This window comes from Argopecten irradians, chromosome 1 (genome assembly GCF_041381155.1).
Source record: "Argopecten irradians isolate NY chromosome 1, Ai_NY, whole genome shotgun sequence".
Lineage (NCBI taxonomy): Eukaryota > Metazoa > Mollusca > Bivalvia > Pectinida > Pectinidae > Argopecten > Argopecten irradians.
Window position 1 is genome coordinate 29,991,334 of NC_091134.1, and position 18,552 is coordinate 30,009,885.

Consider the following 18,552-nt stretch of genomic DNA (forward strand, 5'->3'; position numbering starts at 1 on the left):
TAGGGTGTTGTAAAGAGAGGGTGACACAATTCACCGGTAGTTATTACATTAGGGTGTTGTAAAGAGAGGGTGACACAATTCACCGGTAGTTATTACCTGAGGGTGTTGTAAAGAGAGAGTGACACAATTCACCTGTAGTTATTACATTAGGGGTGTTGTAAAGAGAGGGTGACACAATTCACGGTAGTTATTACATTAGGGTGTTGTAAAGAGAGGGTGACACAATTCACGGTAGTTATTACTAGGGTGTTGTAAAGAGAGGGTGACACAATTCACGTAGTAGGTGTTGTAGAGAGGTGACACAATTCAGGGTGTTATTACATTAGGGGTTGTAAAGAGAGGTACACAATTCACCGGTAGTTATTACATTAGGGTGTTGTAAAGAGAGGGTGACACAATTCACTGGTAGTTGGTTGTACATGAGGGTGTTGTAAAGAGAGGGTGACACAATTCACCGGTAGTTATTACCTTAGGGTGTTGTAAAGAGAGGGTGACACAATTCACTGGTAGTTATTACCTGAGGGTGTTGTAAAGAGAGAGGGTGACACAATTCACGGTAGTTATTACCTGAGGGTGTTGTAAAGAGAGGGTGACACAATTCACAGGTAGTTATTACATTAGGGTGTTGTAAAGAGAGGGTGACACAATTCACAGGTAGTAATTACCTGAGGGTATTGTAAAGAGAGGGTGACACAATTCACAGGTAGTTATTACCTGAGGATGTTGTAAAGAGAGGGTGACACAATTCACCTGTAATTATTACATTAGGGTGTTGTAAAGAGAGGGTGACACAATTCACCGGTAGTTATTACCTGAGGGTGTTGTAAAGAGAGGGTGACACAATTCACCGGTAGTTATTACCTGAGGGTGTTGTAAAGAGAGGGTGACACAATTCACCTGTAATTATTACATTAGGGTGTTGTAAAGAGAGGGTGACACAATTCACCGGTAGTTATTACCTGAGGGTGTTGTAAAGAGAGGGTGACACAATTCACCTGTAGTTATTACCTGAGGGTGTTGTAAAGAGAGGGTGACACAATTCACCGGTAGTTATTACCTGAGGGTGTTGTAAAGAGAGGGTGACACAATTCACCTGTAATTATTACATTAGGGTGTTGTAAAGAGAGGGTGACACAATTCACAGGTAGTTATTACATTAGGGTGTTGTAAAGAGAGGGTGACACAATTCACGGTAGTTATTACTGAGGGTGTTGTAAAGAGAGAGGTGACACAATTCACCGGTAGTTATTACCTGAGGGTGTTGTAAAGAGAGGGTGACACAATTCACCGGTAGTTATTACCTGAGGGTGTTGTAAAGAGAGGGTGACACAATTCACGGTAGTTATTACTGAGGGTGTTGTAAAGAGAGGGTGACACAATTCACGGTAGTTATTACCTGAGGGTGTTGTAAAGAGAGGGTGACACAATTCACGGTAGTTATTACCTGAGGGTGTTGTAAAGAGAGGGTGACACAATTCACAGGTAGTTATTACTTAGGGTGTTGTAAAGAGAGGTGTGACAACAATTCACACGGTAGTTATTACCTGAGGGTGTTGTAAAGAGAGGGTGACACAATTCACAGGTAGTTATTACCTGAGGGTGTTGTAAAGAGAGGGTGACACAATTCACAGGTAGTTATTACCTGAGGGTGTTGTAAAGAGAGGGTGACACAATTCACAGGTAGTTATTACTTAGAGGGTGTTGTAAAGAGAGGGTGACACAATTCACAGGTAGTTATTACCTGAGGGTGTTGTAAAGAGAGGGTGACACAATTCACAGGTAGTTATTACCTGAGGGTGTTGTAAAGAGAGGGTGACACAATTCACAGGTAGTTATTACCTGAGGGTGTTGTAAAGAGAGAGGGTGACACAATTCACGTAAGGGTAGTTATTACATTAGGGTGTTGTAAAGAGAGGGTGACACAATTCACGGTAGTATTACCTGAGGGTTTGTAAGAGAGGGTGAACATTCACAGGTAGTTATTACTTAGGTGTTGTAAAGAGAGGGTGACACAATTCACAGGTAGTTATTACCTGAGGGTGTTGTAAAGAGAGGGTGACACATTCACAGGTAGTAATTAATTTAGAGGTATTTGTAAAAGAGGGTGACACAAGTTCACTTGTAGTAATTACCGAGGGTGTTGTAGAGAGTGTGTGACAAAATTCACTTGTAGTAATTACCAGAGGGTGAACATTTACTGTAGTATTACTGAGGGTGTTGTAAAGAGAGGGTGACACAATTCACAGGTAGTAATTACCTGAGGGTTTGTAAAGAGAGGGTGACACATGTACATTCACTTGTAGAATACCTGAGGGTGTTGTTGAGAGGGTGACACTCACAGGTAGTTATTACGTAGTATGGGTGTTGTAAAGAGAGGGTGACACAATTCACTGTAGTTATTACCTGAGGGTGTTGTAAAGAGAGGGTGACACAATTCACCTGTAATTATTACATTAGGGTGTTGTAAAGAGAGGGTGACACAATTCACTTGTAGTTATTACCTGAGGGTGTTGTAAAGAGAGAGTGACACAATTCACCTGTAGTTATTACCTGAGGATGTTGTAAAGAGAGGTGACACAATTCACAGGTAGTTATTACCTGAGGGTGTTGTAAAGAGAGGGTGACACAATTCACGGTAGTTATTACCTGAGGGTGTTGTAAAGAGAGGGTGACACAATTCACCGGTAGTTATTACCTGAGGGTGTTGTAAAGAGAGGGTGACACAATTCACCGGTAGTTATTACCTGAGGGTGTTGTAAAGAGAGGGTGACACAATTCACCGGTAGTTATTACCTGAGGGTGTTGTAAAGAGAGGGTGACACAATTCACGGTAGTTATTACCTGAGGGTGTTGTAAAGAGAGGGTGACACAATTCACTGGTAGTTATTACCTGAGGGTGTTGTAAGAGAGGGTGACACAATTCACTGGTAGTTATTACCTGAGGGTGTTGTAAAGAGAGGGTGACACAATTCACCGGTAGTTATTACCTGAGGGTGTTGTAAAGAGAGGGTGACACAATTCACCGGTAGTTATTACCTGAGGGTGTTGTAAAGAGAGGGTGACACAATTCACTGGTAGTTATTACCTGAGGGTGTTGTAAAGAGAGGGTGACACAATTCACCTGTAGTTATTACCTGAGGATGTTATAAAGAGAGGGTGACACAATTCACCAGTAGTTATTACCTGAGGGTGTTGTAAAGAGAGGGTGACACAATTCACGGTAGTTATTACCTGAGGGTGTTGTAAAGAGAGGGTGACACAATTCACGGTAGTTATTACCTGAGGGTGTTGTAAAGAGAGGGTGACACAATTCACCGGTAGTTATTACCTGAGGGTGTTGTAAAGAGAGGGTGACACAATTCACTGGTAGTTATTACCTGAGGGTGTTGTAAAGAGAGGGTGACACAATTCACTGGTAGTTATTACCTGAGGGTGTTGTAAAGAGAGAGTGACACAATTCACTGGTAGTTATTACCTGAGGGTGTTGTAAAGAGAGAGTGACACAATTCACTGGTAGTTATTACCTGAGGGTGTTGTAAAGAGAGAGTGACACAATTCACGGTAGTTATTACCTGAGGGTGTTGTAAAGAGAGAGTGACACAATTCACTGGTAGTTATTACCTGAGGGTGTTGTAAAGAGAGGGTGACACAATTCACTGGTAGTTATTACCTGAGGGTGTTGTAAAGAGAGGGTGACACAATTCACTGGTAGTTATTACCTGAGGGTGTTGTAAAGAGAGGGTGACACAATTCACCGGTAGTTATTACCTGAGGGTGTTGTAAAGAGAGGGTGACACAATTCACTGGTAGTTATTACCTGAGGGTGTTGTAAAGAGAGGGTGACACAATTCACGGTAGTTATTACCTGAGGGTGTTGTAAAGAGAGGGTGACACAATTCACCGGTAGTTATTACCTGAGGGTGTTGTAAAGAGAGGGTGACACAATTCACTGGTAGTTATTACCTGAGGGTGTTGTAAAGAGAGGGTGACACAATTCACCGGTAGTTATTACCTGAGGGTGTTGTAAAGAGAGGGTGACACAATTCACCGGTAGTTATTACCTGAGGGTGTTGTAAAGAGAGAGGGTGACACAATTCACCGGTAGTTATTACCTGAGGGTGTTGTAAAGAGAGGGTGACACAATTCACCGGTAGTTATTACCTGAGGGTGTTGTAAAGAGAGGGTGACACAATTCACCGGTAGTTATTACCTGAGGGTGTTGTAAAGAGAGGGTGACACAATTCACCTGTAGTTATTACCTGAGGGTGTTGTAAAGAGAGGGTGACACAATTCACTGGTAGTTATTACATTAGGGTGTTGTAAAGAGAGGGTGACACAATTCACAGGTAGTTATTACTTTAGGGTGTTGTAAAGAGAGAGTGACACAATTCACGGTAGTTATTACCTGAGGGTGTTGTAAAGAGAGGGTGACACAATTCACCTGTAATTATTACATTAGGGTGTTGTAAAGAGAGGGTGACACAATTCACTGGTAGTTATTACCTGAGGGTGTTGTAAAGAGAGAGTGACACAATTCACAGGTAGTTATTACCTGAGGGTGTTGTAAAGAGAGAGTGACACAATTCACTGGTAGTTATTACCTGAGGGTGTTGTAAAGAGAGAGTGACACAATTCACAGGTAGTTATTACCTGAGGGTGTTGTAAAGAGAGAGTGACACAATTCACTGGTAGTTATTACCTGAGGGTGTTGTAAAGAGAGAGTGACACAATTCACCTGTAGTTATTACCTGAGGGTGTTGTAAAGAGAGGGTGACACAATTCACTTGTAGTTATTACCTGAGGGTGTTGTAAAGAGAGGGCGACACAATTCACCGGTAGTTATTACCTGAGGGTGTTGTAAAAGAGAGGGTGACACAATTCACTGGTAGTTATTACCTGAGGGTGTTGTAAAGAGAGGGCGACACAATTCACAGGTAGTTATTACATTAGGGGGTGTTGTAAAGAGAGGGTGACACAATTCACCGGTAGTTATTACCTGAGGGTGTTGTAAAGAGAGGGTGACACAATTCACCGGTAGTTATTACCTGAGGGTGTTGTAAAGAGAGGGTGACACAATTCACCGGTAGTTATTACCTGAGGGTGTTGTAAAGAGAGGGTGACACAATTCACCGGTAGTTATTACCTGAGGGTGTTGTAAAGAGAGGGTGACACAATTCACCGGTAGTTATTACCTGAGGGTGTTGTAAAGAGAGGGTGACACAATTCACCGGTAGTTATTACCTGAGGGTGTTGTAAAGAGAGGGTGACACAATTCACCGGTAGTTATTACCTGAGGATGTTATAAAGAGAGGGTGACACAATTCACTTGTAGTTATTACCTTAGGGTGTTGTAAAGAGAGGGTGACACAATTCACCGGTAGTTATTACCTGAGGGTGTTGTAAAGAGAGGGTGACACAATTCACAGGTAGTTATTACCTGAGGGTGTTGTAAAGAGAGGGTGACACAATTCACAGGTAGTTATTACCTGAGGATGTTGTAAAGAGAGGGTGACACAATTCACCGGTAGTTATTACCTGAGGGTGTTGTAAAGAGAGAGTGACACAATTCACCGGTAGTTATTACCTGAGGGTGTTGTAAAGAGATTCATAAGGATGATGTTTTCTTCTAGCACTTTGTGGTCCTTGAGTATATTTACAGCTTTTATCACAGTATTTCCAGTACCTGAAACATAAGTGATATTTCTGTACAATTATTAAAACTACACCTGGTTTAAAACATACCAGTGAATAGGGCTATTTTATATTACCTCAGGTAGCCTTCCATGGTAGTATTACTTCCCATTTTTTGTACAATTTGCTGGATATTTATGATTATTTGATTTAGAAAAGATAATTTCTAGAATATCACAAAAATTTCACAATCTTTATATATAGAACTAGCTATGAAAATAAGTATGGTTGTACTGAAAAGAATTTTGAACTCACCCATGATGGGGTACATGAGGAGAACTTTCCGTGAAGCAATATCTGGAGGAAGTTTGGCATAAACAACTTTGGCTTCATGTGTGTCCTCATCACTTTGTATAAGGATTTTACCAATACGTATGGACCGACAACAATCACGGAGTCCCTGCTCCATGGCTTCACCTACCACAGATAAAAACTATGTTTAAAATATAATTCATCCCATAACAGGCAAACTACTCTATACGTTCTAAAAATGACTTCATGTTCATTTATGACGTCACTTTTAGGAGATGTGATGACTTAAACATGAACAAATAATTGTCTGTCAGGCGGTTTGTTTTGCAAAGCAAAAATAATCAAAGTGAGAAAGTAACTACTTTGTAAAGAAATTGAGTCTGTTATAATAGTATTTGATTGTGTTAACTTCATCATTAAGAATAACATCTATTTCCCACTATTTGGCCCCACCTCTCCTACCAGATGGAACCAGAACATTTATATAAACTTTGTTTCCCTTGAAGGCTTCCTCAAAGGGAGTTTCTCCCCAAATGCATGGTACCAATTCACCAACACTTCAGGCAAATTCATATTAGAATATTAAAGATTGACAAATCATAGATTTTCCTTGTTCTTTCATTGTGAAAATGAATTAGAACCCATATAGAATCCATCCTTGTTTTAATTAATGATAGCAAGTCACATCTTTTTATTTATAGCACTTTACACTAATTACTTACCACTTCTCATGATACTGACACCACAGTTTCCTTTTTCGTAACGCAGGCCCTCATATATTTGTCCTGGATAAAACATAATTCACACTTAAAACAGCACAATTTATATATCAATTTTAAGTTTCATTCTTATATGTATAAATTATAAATCATATTTCAAACTATGCAATGCAAGGGTGCAGAAATAATCTACATGCACATCCCAAATCATTTACTATAATAATGGTATACATATATAGTATCAAACGGCACAAAGAATTTTTGTACATAGAACCCATTTTGTGTGAAAACTGAACAAGGCCCATGAAAAATGTAATGGAGGTTCGCCACTAAAGGTGCCATAAGAATTTAGCCGAATTTCACTAATGGTAGAATCTGAAAGTAATCCTGGTGTGCCGATATTTCATGTTTGTGCAAGCATAATGTCACAATTTTCATAGAATTTATCTAACAAAATTATGATGTCACAATAAACAAGAGGCCCAGAGGAAATATGTGGAAATAGCCAAACTGACCCATTTTGAACCCGCCCCTCAGGCCACCTGGGGGGTCAGCCCCATCATTTGTACAATTTTGAATCCCCACCCTATAAGGATGCTACCATTGCATTATGAGTTCTATCCCATGCTTAGTTTCAGAGAAGAAGTCGTTTATATGGAAATAGTCAAATTGACCCCTTTTGATCCCGCCCCTCAGGCCCCTTAGGGGTCAACCCCATCATTTGTACAATTTTCAGTCAGTAACCCCTAAGGATGCTACCAGTCAAATTTTGTTGAATTCCGACCAACAGTTATGGAGCAGAAGTCAATTGTTAAAGACAGACGGACGGACGACACAATATGGCATAAGCTCACCTTGGTCCTTTGGAGGATGTGAGCTAAAAACTACCCACAAGGGCAATGACTCTGTAATATGCAAAAACACAATAACCAGCTACATAAAACTAAATTATTTATCGCCAATATTTATCGCCAATATTGTAGTAATATAAGTTTTCTAGAGTATGAAGGTCAATCTTGGTTTCGATGACCAACATCTATAAAGCTCTGCTACATGTATACAGGACACATGTAGATGAGCCAAAGACAATGACAAGATTCAGTGACAAACAAGAGGCCCAGAGGGCCTGTATCGCTCACCTGGTTTGTAATGCCAAGTAATGTTCTGAATACAGGTTCATTGTTTCTTTTCTGAAGGAATTTTAATATTAACCTCTAAATCCCCTATTGGGCCCCACCCCTCCCGCCCCCAGGGGGTCAGAGCCAAAATTTATACAAGTTCTGTTCCCCTTCCCCCAAGGATGTTTATGGCCAAATTTGGTCACAATCCAAGCAAAACTCTAGGACAAGAAGTGATTTATAGGATTTACCTCTATTTCCCCTATTGGGCCCCAACCGTCCTGCCCTCGGGGGGCCAGAGTCAAAATTTATACAAGTTCTGTTCCCCTTCCCCCAAGGATGTTTGTGGCCAAATTTGGTTACAATCCATGCAGAACTCTATGATTAGTAGCGATTTAAAGGATTTACCTCTATTTCCCCTATTGGGCCCCGCCCCTCCTGCCCCCGGGGGGTCAGAGCCAAAATTTATACAAGTTCTGTTCCCCTTCACCAAAGGATGCTTGTGGCCAAATTTGGTTACATTCCATTCAGAACTCTATGACTAGTAGCGATTTAAAGGATTTACCTCTATTTCCCCTATTGGGCCCCGCCCCTCCTGCCCCTGGGGGATCAGAGCCAAAATTTATACAAGTTCTGTTCCCCTTCCCCCAAGGATGTTTGTGGCCAAATTTGGTTACAATTCATGTAGAGCTCTAGGACAAGTAGAGATTTAAAGGATTTACCTCTATTTCCCCTATTTGGCCCCGCCCCTCCTGCCCCTGGGGGGGTCAGAGCCAAAATTTATACAAGGTCTGTTCCCCCTCCCCCAAGGATGTTTGTGGCCAAATTTGGTTACATTCCATTCAAAACTCTATGACTAGTAGCGATTTAAAGGATTTACCTCTATTACCCCTATTGGGCCCCGCCCCTCCTGCCCCCGGGGGACCAGAGCCAAAATTTATACAAGTTCTGTTCCCCTTCCCCCAAGGATGTTTGTGGCCAAATTTGGTTACATTCCATTCAGAACTCTATGACGAGTAGCGATTTAAAGGATTTACCTCTATTTCCCCTATTGGGCCCCGCCCCTCCTGCCCCCGGGGGACCAGAGCCAAAATTTATACAAGTTCTGTTCCCCTTCCCCCAAGGATGTTTGTGGCTAATTTTGGTTACAATCCATGCAGAACTCTAGGACAAGTAGCGATTTAAAGGATTTACCTCTATTACCCCTATTGGGCCCCGCCCCTCCTGCCCCTGGGGGACCAGAGCCAAAATTTATACAAGTTCTGTTCCCCCTCCCCCAAGGATGTTTGTGGTCAAATTTGGTTACAATCCATGCAGAACTCTAGGACAAGTAGCGATTTATAGGATTTACCTCTATTTCCCCTATTGGGCCCCGCCCCTCCTGCCCCGGGGGGGTCAGAGCCAAAATTTATACAAGTTCTGTTCCCCCTCCCCCAAGGATGTTTGTGGCCAAATTTGGTTACAATCCATGCAGAACTCTATGACTAGTAGCGATTTAAAGGAAATGTTGACGGACAGACGGACGGACGGACGGACGACGGACGGACGGACGACGGACGGACGACGACGGACGCCGCGCCATGACATAAGCTCACCGGCCCTTCGGGCCAGGTGAGCTAAAAATTAATCCCAGACAAAGTCTTTTGTTCAATACAGGTCAAAGATATAAATAATATAGTTTAAACTGATTTAACATCCATGAAGATTGTCTTGTCCTGATTAACTTATGATAATTTATTACCTGGAAAAGTTTGTAATTCCAAAGCCAAATAAGGTTACTGGTTATCAATTTCGATCGCAACACATGAAGCTACTCTCCTGTTGGTATGGTGACCTGACAGTGTTAACCAGATACTACAGATAGAGTCAACATCCACTAGAGGAGGAGAGTTATACATGAAGCTACCCTCCTGTTGGTGTGGTGACCTGACAGTGTTAACCAGATACTACAGATAGAGTCAACATCCACTAGAGGATGAGAGTTATACATGAAGCTACCCTCCTGTTGGTGTGGTGACCTGATAGTGTTAACCAGATACTACAGATAGAGTCGACATCCACTAGAGGATGAGAGTTATACATGAAGCTACCCACCTGTTGGTGTGGTGACCTGACAGTGTTAACCAGATACTACAGATAGAGTCGACATCCACTAGAGGATGAGAGTTATACATGAAGCTACCCTCCTGTTGGTGTGGTGACCTGACAGTGTTAACCAGATACTACAGATAGAGTCAACATCCACTAGAGGAGGAGAGTTATACATGAAGCTACCCTCCTGTTGGTGTGGTGACCTGACAGTTAACCAGATACTACAGATAGAGTCGACATCCACTAGAGGAGGAGAGTTATACATGAAGCTACCCTCCTGTTGGTGTGGTGACCTGACAGTGTTAACCAGATACTACAGATAGAGTCGATATCCACTAGAGGATGAGAGTTATACATGAAGCTACCCACCTGCTGGTGTGGTGACCTGACAGTGTTAACCAGATACTACAGATAGAGTCGACATCCACTAGAGGAGGAGAGTTATACATGAAGCTACCCTCCTGTTGGTGTGGTGACCTGACAGTTAACCAGATACTACAGATAGAGTCGACATCCACAAGAGGATGTGAGTTAGACATGAAGCTACCAACCTGCTGGTGTGGTGACCTGACAGTGTTAAGCAGATACTACAGATAGAGTCGACATCCACCAGAGGATGTGAGTTATACATGAAGCTACCCTCCTGTTGGTGTGGTGACCTGACAGTGTTAACCAGATACTACAGATAGAGTCAACATCCACTAGAGGAGGAGAGTTATACATGAAGCTACCCTCCTGTTGGTGTGGTGACCTGACAGTTAACCAGATACTACAGATAGAGTCAACATCCACTAGCTAGAGGAGGAGAGTTATACATGAAGCTACCCACCTGTTGGTGTGGTGACCTGACAGTTAACCAGATACTACAGATAGAGTCGACATCCACTAGAGGAGGAGAGTTATACATGAAGCTACCCACCTGTTGGTGTGGTGACCTGACAGTGTTAACCAGATACTACAGATAGAGTCGACATCCACTAGAGGAGGAGAGTTATACATGAAGCTACCCACCTGTTGGTATGGTGACCTGACAGTGTTAACCAGATACTACAGATAGAGTCAACATCCACTAGAGGAGGAGAGTTATACATGAAGCTACCCTCCTGTTGGTGTGGTGACCTGACAGTGTTAACCAGATACTACAGATAGAGTCGACATCCACTAGAGGAGGAGAGTTATACATGAAGCTACCCACCTGTTGGTGTGGTGACCTGACAGTGTTAACCAGATACTACAGATAGAGTCGACATCCACTAGAGGAGGAGAGTTATACATGAAGCTACCCACCTGTTGGTGTGGTGACCTGACAGTGTTAACCAGATACTACAGATAGAGTCAACATCCACTAGAGGATGAGAGTTATACATGAAGCTACCCTCCTGTTGGTGTGGTGACCTGACAGTGTTAACCAGATACTACAGATAGAGTCAACATCCACTAGAGTTATACATGAAGCTACCCACCTGTTGGTGTGGTGACCTGACAGTGTTAACCAGATACTACAGATAGAGTCAACATCCACTAGAGGATGAGAGTTATACATGAAGCTACCCACCTGTTGGTGTGGTGACCTGACAGTGTTAACCAGACACTACAGATAGAGTCGACATCCACTAGAGGATGAGAGTTATACATGAAGCTACCCTCCTGTTGGTGTGGTGACCTGACAGTGTTAACCAGATACTACAGATAGAGTCGACATCCACTAGAGGAGGAGAGTTATACATGAAGCTACCCACCTGTTGGTGTGGTGACCTGACAGTGTTAACCAGATACTACAGATAGAGTCGACATCCACTAGAGGATGAGAGTTATACATGAAGCTACCCACCTGTTGGTGTGGTGACCTGACAGTGTTAACCAGATACTACAGATAGAGTCGACATCCACTAGAGGATGTGAGTTATACATGAAGCTACCCTCCTGTTGGTGTGGTGACCTGACAGTGTTAACCAGATACTACAGATAGAGTCGACATCCACTAGAGGATGTGAGTTATACATGAAGCTACCCTCCTGTTGGTGTGGTGACCTGACAGTGTTAACCAGATACTACAGATAGAGTCGACATCCACTAGAGGATGAGAGTTATACATGAAGCTACCCACCTGTTGGTGTGGTGACCTGACAGTGTTAACCAGATACTACAGATAGAGTCGACATCCACTAGAGGAGGAGAGTTATACATGAAGCTACCCTCCTGTTGGTGTGGTGACCTGACAGTGTTAACCAGATACTACAGATAGAGTCGACATCCACTAGAGGAGGAGAGTTATACATGAAGCTACCCACCTGTTGGTGTGGTGACCTGACAGTGTTAACCAGATACTACAGATAGAGTCGACATCCACTAGAGGATGTGAGTTATACATGAAGCTACCCTCCTGTTGGTGTGGTGACCTGACAGTGTTAACCAGATACTACAGATAGAGTCGACATCCACTAGAGGATGAGAGTTATACATGAAGCTACCCACCTGTTGGTGTGGTGACCTGACAGTGTTAACCAGATACTACAGATAGAGTCGACATCCACTAGAGGATGAGAGTTATACATGAAGCTACCCTCCTGTTGGTGTGGTGACCTGACAGTGTTAACCAGATACTACAGATAGAGTCAACATCCACTAGAGTTATACATGAAGCTACCCACCTGTTGGTGTGGTGACCTGACAGTGTTAACCAGATACTACAGATAGAGTCGACATCCACTAGAGGAGGAGAGTTATACATGAAGCTACCCACCTGTTGGTGTGGTGACCTGACAGTGTTAACCAGATACTACAGATAGAGTCGACATCCACTAGAGGATGAGAGTTATACATGAAGCTACCCCACCTGTTGGTGTGGTGACCTGACACTAGTGACAGTGTTAACCAGATACTACAGATAGAGTCGACATCCACTAGAGGATGAGAGTTATACATGAAGCTACCCTCCTGTTGGTGTGGTGACCTGACAGTGTTAACCAGATACTACAGATAGAGTCAACATCCACTAGAGGAGGAGAGTTATACATGAAGCTACCCTCCTGTTGGTGTGGTGACCTGACAGTTAACCAGATACTACAGATAGAGTCGACATCCACTAGCTAGAGGAGGAGAGTTATACATGAAGCTACCCTCCTGTTGGTGTGGTGACCTGACAGTTAACCAGATACTACAGATAGAGTCGACATCCACTAGAGGATGAGAGTTATACATGAAGCTACCCTCCTGTTGGTGTGGTGACCTGACAGTGTTAACCAGATACTACAGATAGAGTCGACATCCACTAGAGGAGGAGAGTTATACATGAAGCTACCCTCCTGTTGGTGTGGTGACCTGACAGTTAACCAGATACTACAGATAGAGTCGACATCCACAAGAGGATGTGAGTTAGACATGAAGCTACCCACCTGCTGGTGTGGTGACCTGACAGTGTTAAGCAGATACTACAGATAGAGTCGACATCCACCAGAGGAGGAGAGTTATACATGAAGCTACCCTCCTGTTGGTGTGGTGACCTGACAGTGTTAACCAGATACTACAGATAGAGTCAACATCCACAAGAGGATGTGAGTTATACATGAAGCTACCCACCTGCTGGTGTGGTGACCTGACAGTGTTAACCAGATACTACAGATAGAGTCGACATCCACTAGAGGAGGAGAGTTATACATGAAGCTACCCACCTGTTGGTGTGGTGACCTGACAGTGTTAACCAGATACTACAGATAGAGTCGACATCCACTAGCTAGAGGAGGAGAGTTATACATGAAGCTACCCACCTGTTGGTGTGGTGACCTGACAGTGTTAACCAGATACTACAGATAGAGTCGACATCCACTAGAGGAGGAGAGTTATACATGAAGCTACCCACCTGTTGGTGTGGTGACCTGACAGTGTTAACCAGATACTACAGATAGAGTCGACATCCACTAGAGGAGGAGAGTTATACATGAAGCTACCCTCCTGTTGGTGTGGTGACCTGACAGTTAACCAGATACTACAGATAGAGTCGACATCCACTAGAGGATGAGAGTTATACATGAAGCTACCCACCTGTTGGTGTGGTGACCTGACAGTTAACCAGATACTAGAGATAGAGTCGACATCCACTAGAGGAGGAGAGTTATACATGAAGCTACCCACCTGTTGGTGTGGTGACCTGACAGTGTTAACCAGATACTAGAGATAGAGTCGACATCCACTAGAGGAGGAGAGTTATACATGAAGCTACCCTCCTGTTGGTGTGGTGACCTGACAGTGTTAACCAGATACTACAGATAGAGTCGACATCCACTAGAGGAGGAGAGTTATACATGAAGCTACCCTCCTGTTGGTGTGGTGACCTGACAGTGTTAACCAGATACTACAGATAGAGTCGACATCCACTAGAGGAGGAGAGTTATACATGAAGCTACCCTCCTGTTGGTGTGGTGACCTGACAGTGTTAACCAGATACTACAGATAGAGTCGATATCCACTAGAGGATGAGAGTTATACATAAAGCTACCCACCTGTTGGTGTGGTGACCTGACAGTGTTAGCCAGATACTACAGATAGAGTCAACATCCACTAGAGTTATACATGAAGCTACCCTCCTGTTGGTGTGGTGACCTGACAGTGTTAACCAGATACTACAGATAGAGTCAACATCCACTAGAGGATGAGAGTTATACATGAAGCTACCCACCTGTTGGTGTGGTGACCTGACAGTGTTAACCAGATACTACAGATAGAGTCAACATCCACTAGAGGATGTGAGTTATACATGAAGCTACCCACCTGTTGGTGTGGTGACCTGACAGTGTTAACCAGATACTACAGATAGAGTCAACATCCACTAGAGGATGTGAGTTATACATGAAGCTACCCTCCTGTTGGTGTGGTGACCTGACAGTGTTAACCAGATACTACAGATAGAGTCAACATCCACTAGAGGATGAGAGTTAGACATGAAGCTACCCTCCTGTTGGTGTGGTGACCTGACAGTTGTATAACCAGATACTACCGATAGAGTTCGATCGACATCCACAAGAGTATTGAGTTATACATGAAGCAACCCACTGTTGGTGTGTGTAGACAGTGTTAACCAGATACTACAGATAGAGTCAACATCCACTAGAGGATGAGAGTTAGACATGAAGCTACCCTCCTGTTGGTGTGGTGACCTGACAGTGTTAACCAGACACTACAGATAGAGTCAACATCCACTAGAGGATGAGAGTTATACATGAAGCTACCCTCCTGTTGGTGTGGTGACCTGACAGTGTTAACCAGATACTACAGATAGAGTCAACATCCACTAGAGGATGTGAGTTAGACATGAAGCTACCCACCTGTTGGTGTGGTGACCTGACAGTGTTAACCAGACACTACAGATAGAGTCAACATCCACTAGAGGATGAGAGTTATACATGAAGCTACCCTCCTGTTGGTGTGGTGACCTGACAGTGTTAAACAGATACTACAGATAGAGTCAACATCCACCAGAGTTATACATGAAGCTACCCTCCTGTTGGTGTGGTGACCTGACAGTTAACCAGATACTACAGATAGAGTCGACATCCACTAGAGGAGGAGAGTTATACATGAAGCTACCCTCCTGTTGGTGTGGTGACCTGACAGTGTTAACCAGATACTACAGATAGAGTCGACATCCACTAGATGATGAGAGTTATATACATGAAGCTACCCACCTGTTGGTGTGGTGACCTGACAGTGTTATCCAGATACTACAGATAGAGTCGATATCCACTAGAGGATGAGAGTTATACATGAAGCTACCCTCCTGTTGGTGTCAGTGTTCTCCCCAGGCCCTTTTCCGCGTAACGGTCCCGTTACGTGGAAATTTTGAGCCGTTGCACGGAAATATCATCCGTAGCGCACTTTCAGCCTCCCGTTGCACATCAATAAATCAGACCCCGATTTTCTCTAAGTAGGTATACTGAATATAAACTTCATAATAAATCCCTCCTGCTACCTGACAAGTAGTACTCTTATAAATTTACGATGTCTGTCATGCCGCTATGCCATGTGGTTGGGTCCATTTTTACGACCGTGACAGTGTTGATTACTTGTGATCCGCAGGGGTGCCCTGCCATATTGTACTGTTAAATTGCATTGATAAGTAAACAAAAGAGGTGTGACTACTCCCTAACCAACACCTCACTTGTTCTATTTAGCAGTCTGGGGATATAGGTCAGCTAGAGAGAGGAGAAATCACTGATCAAATCACTTTCAATCATGTGAGCTACGCAACGTAACAGAAGTAGGCAGCACATCGGCAGTTTAGGAAACAAACTGACACCTTTTCAACAGATGTTTTGATTATAGCTAGTGAGCATCATCCCAAAAACAAACACTGCTTGCAATTGTAAATGATTTACTCACGTTTTTAATGTCAAAATAGGCATATACCGCTGAAAGATGCCACAAACTTTGCAACCGAAATGGCCGCCATTTTGGTGTTAGGTAATTGTAATAATGGAGCCAGATCGATGGGTATAAGAAATCCGGATTTGAAAAAAATTCCAAAATTTGTAATTTGTAAATTTTAAGCATAATTGGATGATAAGAAACATGTCATAAAATTGTACAGATATGTGTTAGAAAAGACTTAAATTTTTATGCAGTGTTTTATCAATATTTTTTTTTTAATCTAGATCTCAATGTTACATTTACAGTACCATACAGTAACTACAGTCTGTTTTAAATATTTGAAATACACAAATAGTGATGGAATTGGGGGCATAATCCCATAACTATCTAGAACTGTGAAACACATTAAAATAATCTTAATTTAAAAATTTAAATAATTCTAATAATTTTTAAATGCAATAAATCTGAATTCAGTAAATGTGACAGTGAGATAAAATGTTAATATTTTTTGTTATTTTAATTTTTATTATAACACTAGGCCATTAAAATTAAATTGCGACACAAAAAAAAAATTCGCGCTGCGCCGCGCAGTTTGCAACGGGAAAAAATTACCATTGCGCAGTGAAAAAATCCTGAAGCTACCCTCCTGTTGGTGTGGTGACCTGACAGTGTTAACCAGATACTGCAGATTGCATTAAGATATACCTACCTGTTGGTGTGGTGACCTGACAGTGGCGGTACGGCAGCTGGTTCAGGCATTCTTCTACAACTAATCGAATCTAAAATAATACAAGATAATGTAATCAATACTTTAAATCCATTGACTAGATCAGGATGACAGTAAATTAAAGTCAATTTTTAATCATGATATCTGACCATAGGTCAGAATTGAATTACCTATGATATTGCCATCGTGTTTCACCGCCCAACATGCAGAAGTTTATTTCATTCAAAAGCCTACTCCTCTGATTGTGTTAAACATCAATGAGAGACGACAATCACATTTTATATAAATGAAGCGGGATCAGACGTTATACGAATAAAGCTGGTCTGACCCCTAGGATAGAGAAACAGCAGGGCCCTACAAGGATAAATTGGCTGAATTTTTGCTTTAAATTCCTACTCCTCCTTAATGCTTAGCTTGCATAAATTACAACCAAATAGGGTATGAGAGAGGACTATCATATTTTACATATAGGAGGCTGATCCGACCCATGGCCACGGCTCCCAAAACGAGAACTTTGCTGAACTTTGCTTTAAATTTCTACTTCCCGAAGCTTTCAAAGATAACAACCATATTTTGATTGAAGAGGCCTAGAGAACCTGTATCGTTCATGCCAAGGGATGTTCTGAGTAAAGGTTAAGTGTATATTATTAAACTATATGCAGTTATTTTTCAGGGTATTTTGGGGAAAAGGTTTTTATAACAAATTGGGAATTTTTAATCGCAAAGAGCAGTTTTGGGAAAAAGTTACCCATAACTGAACATGGTATAATTTAATAATGGCATCTTTAATTTATATATATCAGTGATTTTTTATGGAGTGCATTTAGCTGTACTAATTATAAAATGAAGCTGTGTTTTCCCAATTTCATGTAAATAGTTTCCCAAATAAAGAAAAACCTCTGTTAATGATGCTCCACTGCTGACAATTGGTATTTTTTCACTATCAAAAACAGGAGCAGACGATTTAGTATTTTTCTTCAGTTACAAAATTTACTTACTTTACGCCATTACCACCATTGAAAAGTTTGAGCTTCTAATTTTACTTCAAGTTGAAAATACAAAAAATAATTAATTGCATCCCGTAAAACAAGAGGCCCAAGGGCCTTAACGGTCACCTGAGTTAGAATATTAGGCTAATAATTCTAATCAAATTTGACTATTTTCCTACGAAAATTGGGCAAATAATGTTCACAAATATGTTAAATGTGTTTTCCCTATATAAACTATAGTAAACTTGACCCTCTCCCCAGGGGGAAACGTGAGACCCCAGGGTCATATAATTCACAATTTTTGTAAAGGACCTTAAGACCTTTCTATTTATGAAAAGTAATTGATTCTACCATTTCCAGAATTTCAGAAGAAGATTTGTGAAGTTTTAGCCTATTTGACCCTTTTTTAGCCCCGCCCCTCTGCCCCCAGGGGGTCGGCCAGGACCTATGTGGATATTATATTAAAATGCTATCTTAGGCTAATAATTCTTACCAAGTTTGACTCGTTTCCAATGAAAATTGAGCAAAACATGCCCATAAATGTGTTTTCCCTATATAAACTATAGTAAACTTGACCCCCTCACCAGGACGGAAACGTGAGA

General features: G+C 42.0%; 1 protein-coding gene across 1 annotated transcript in view; it reads right to left on the reverse strand.

The window, feature by feature from the left end:
• Positions 1 to 18,552, reverse strand: part of LOC138323549 (uracil phosphoribosyltransferase homolog) — a 32,938-nt gene that overhangs the window by 11,690 nt on the left and 2,696 nt on the right. Inside the window, exons 3-6 of the mRNA XM_069268232.1 lie at positions 16,944 to 17,013; positions 6,666 to 6,728; positions 5,947 to 6,108; positions 5,585 to 5,683 (exon numbers count right to left, since the gene is read on the reverse strand). Coding sequence (XP_069124333.1) covers positions 5,585 to 5,683; positions 5,947 to 6,108; positions 6,666 to 6,728; positions 16,944 to 17,013 — 394 coding nt within the window. The remainder of the gene's footprint in view (positions 1 to 5,584; positions 5,684 to 5,946; positions 6,109 to 6,665; positions 6,729 to 16,943; positions 17,014 to 18,552) is intronic.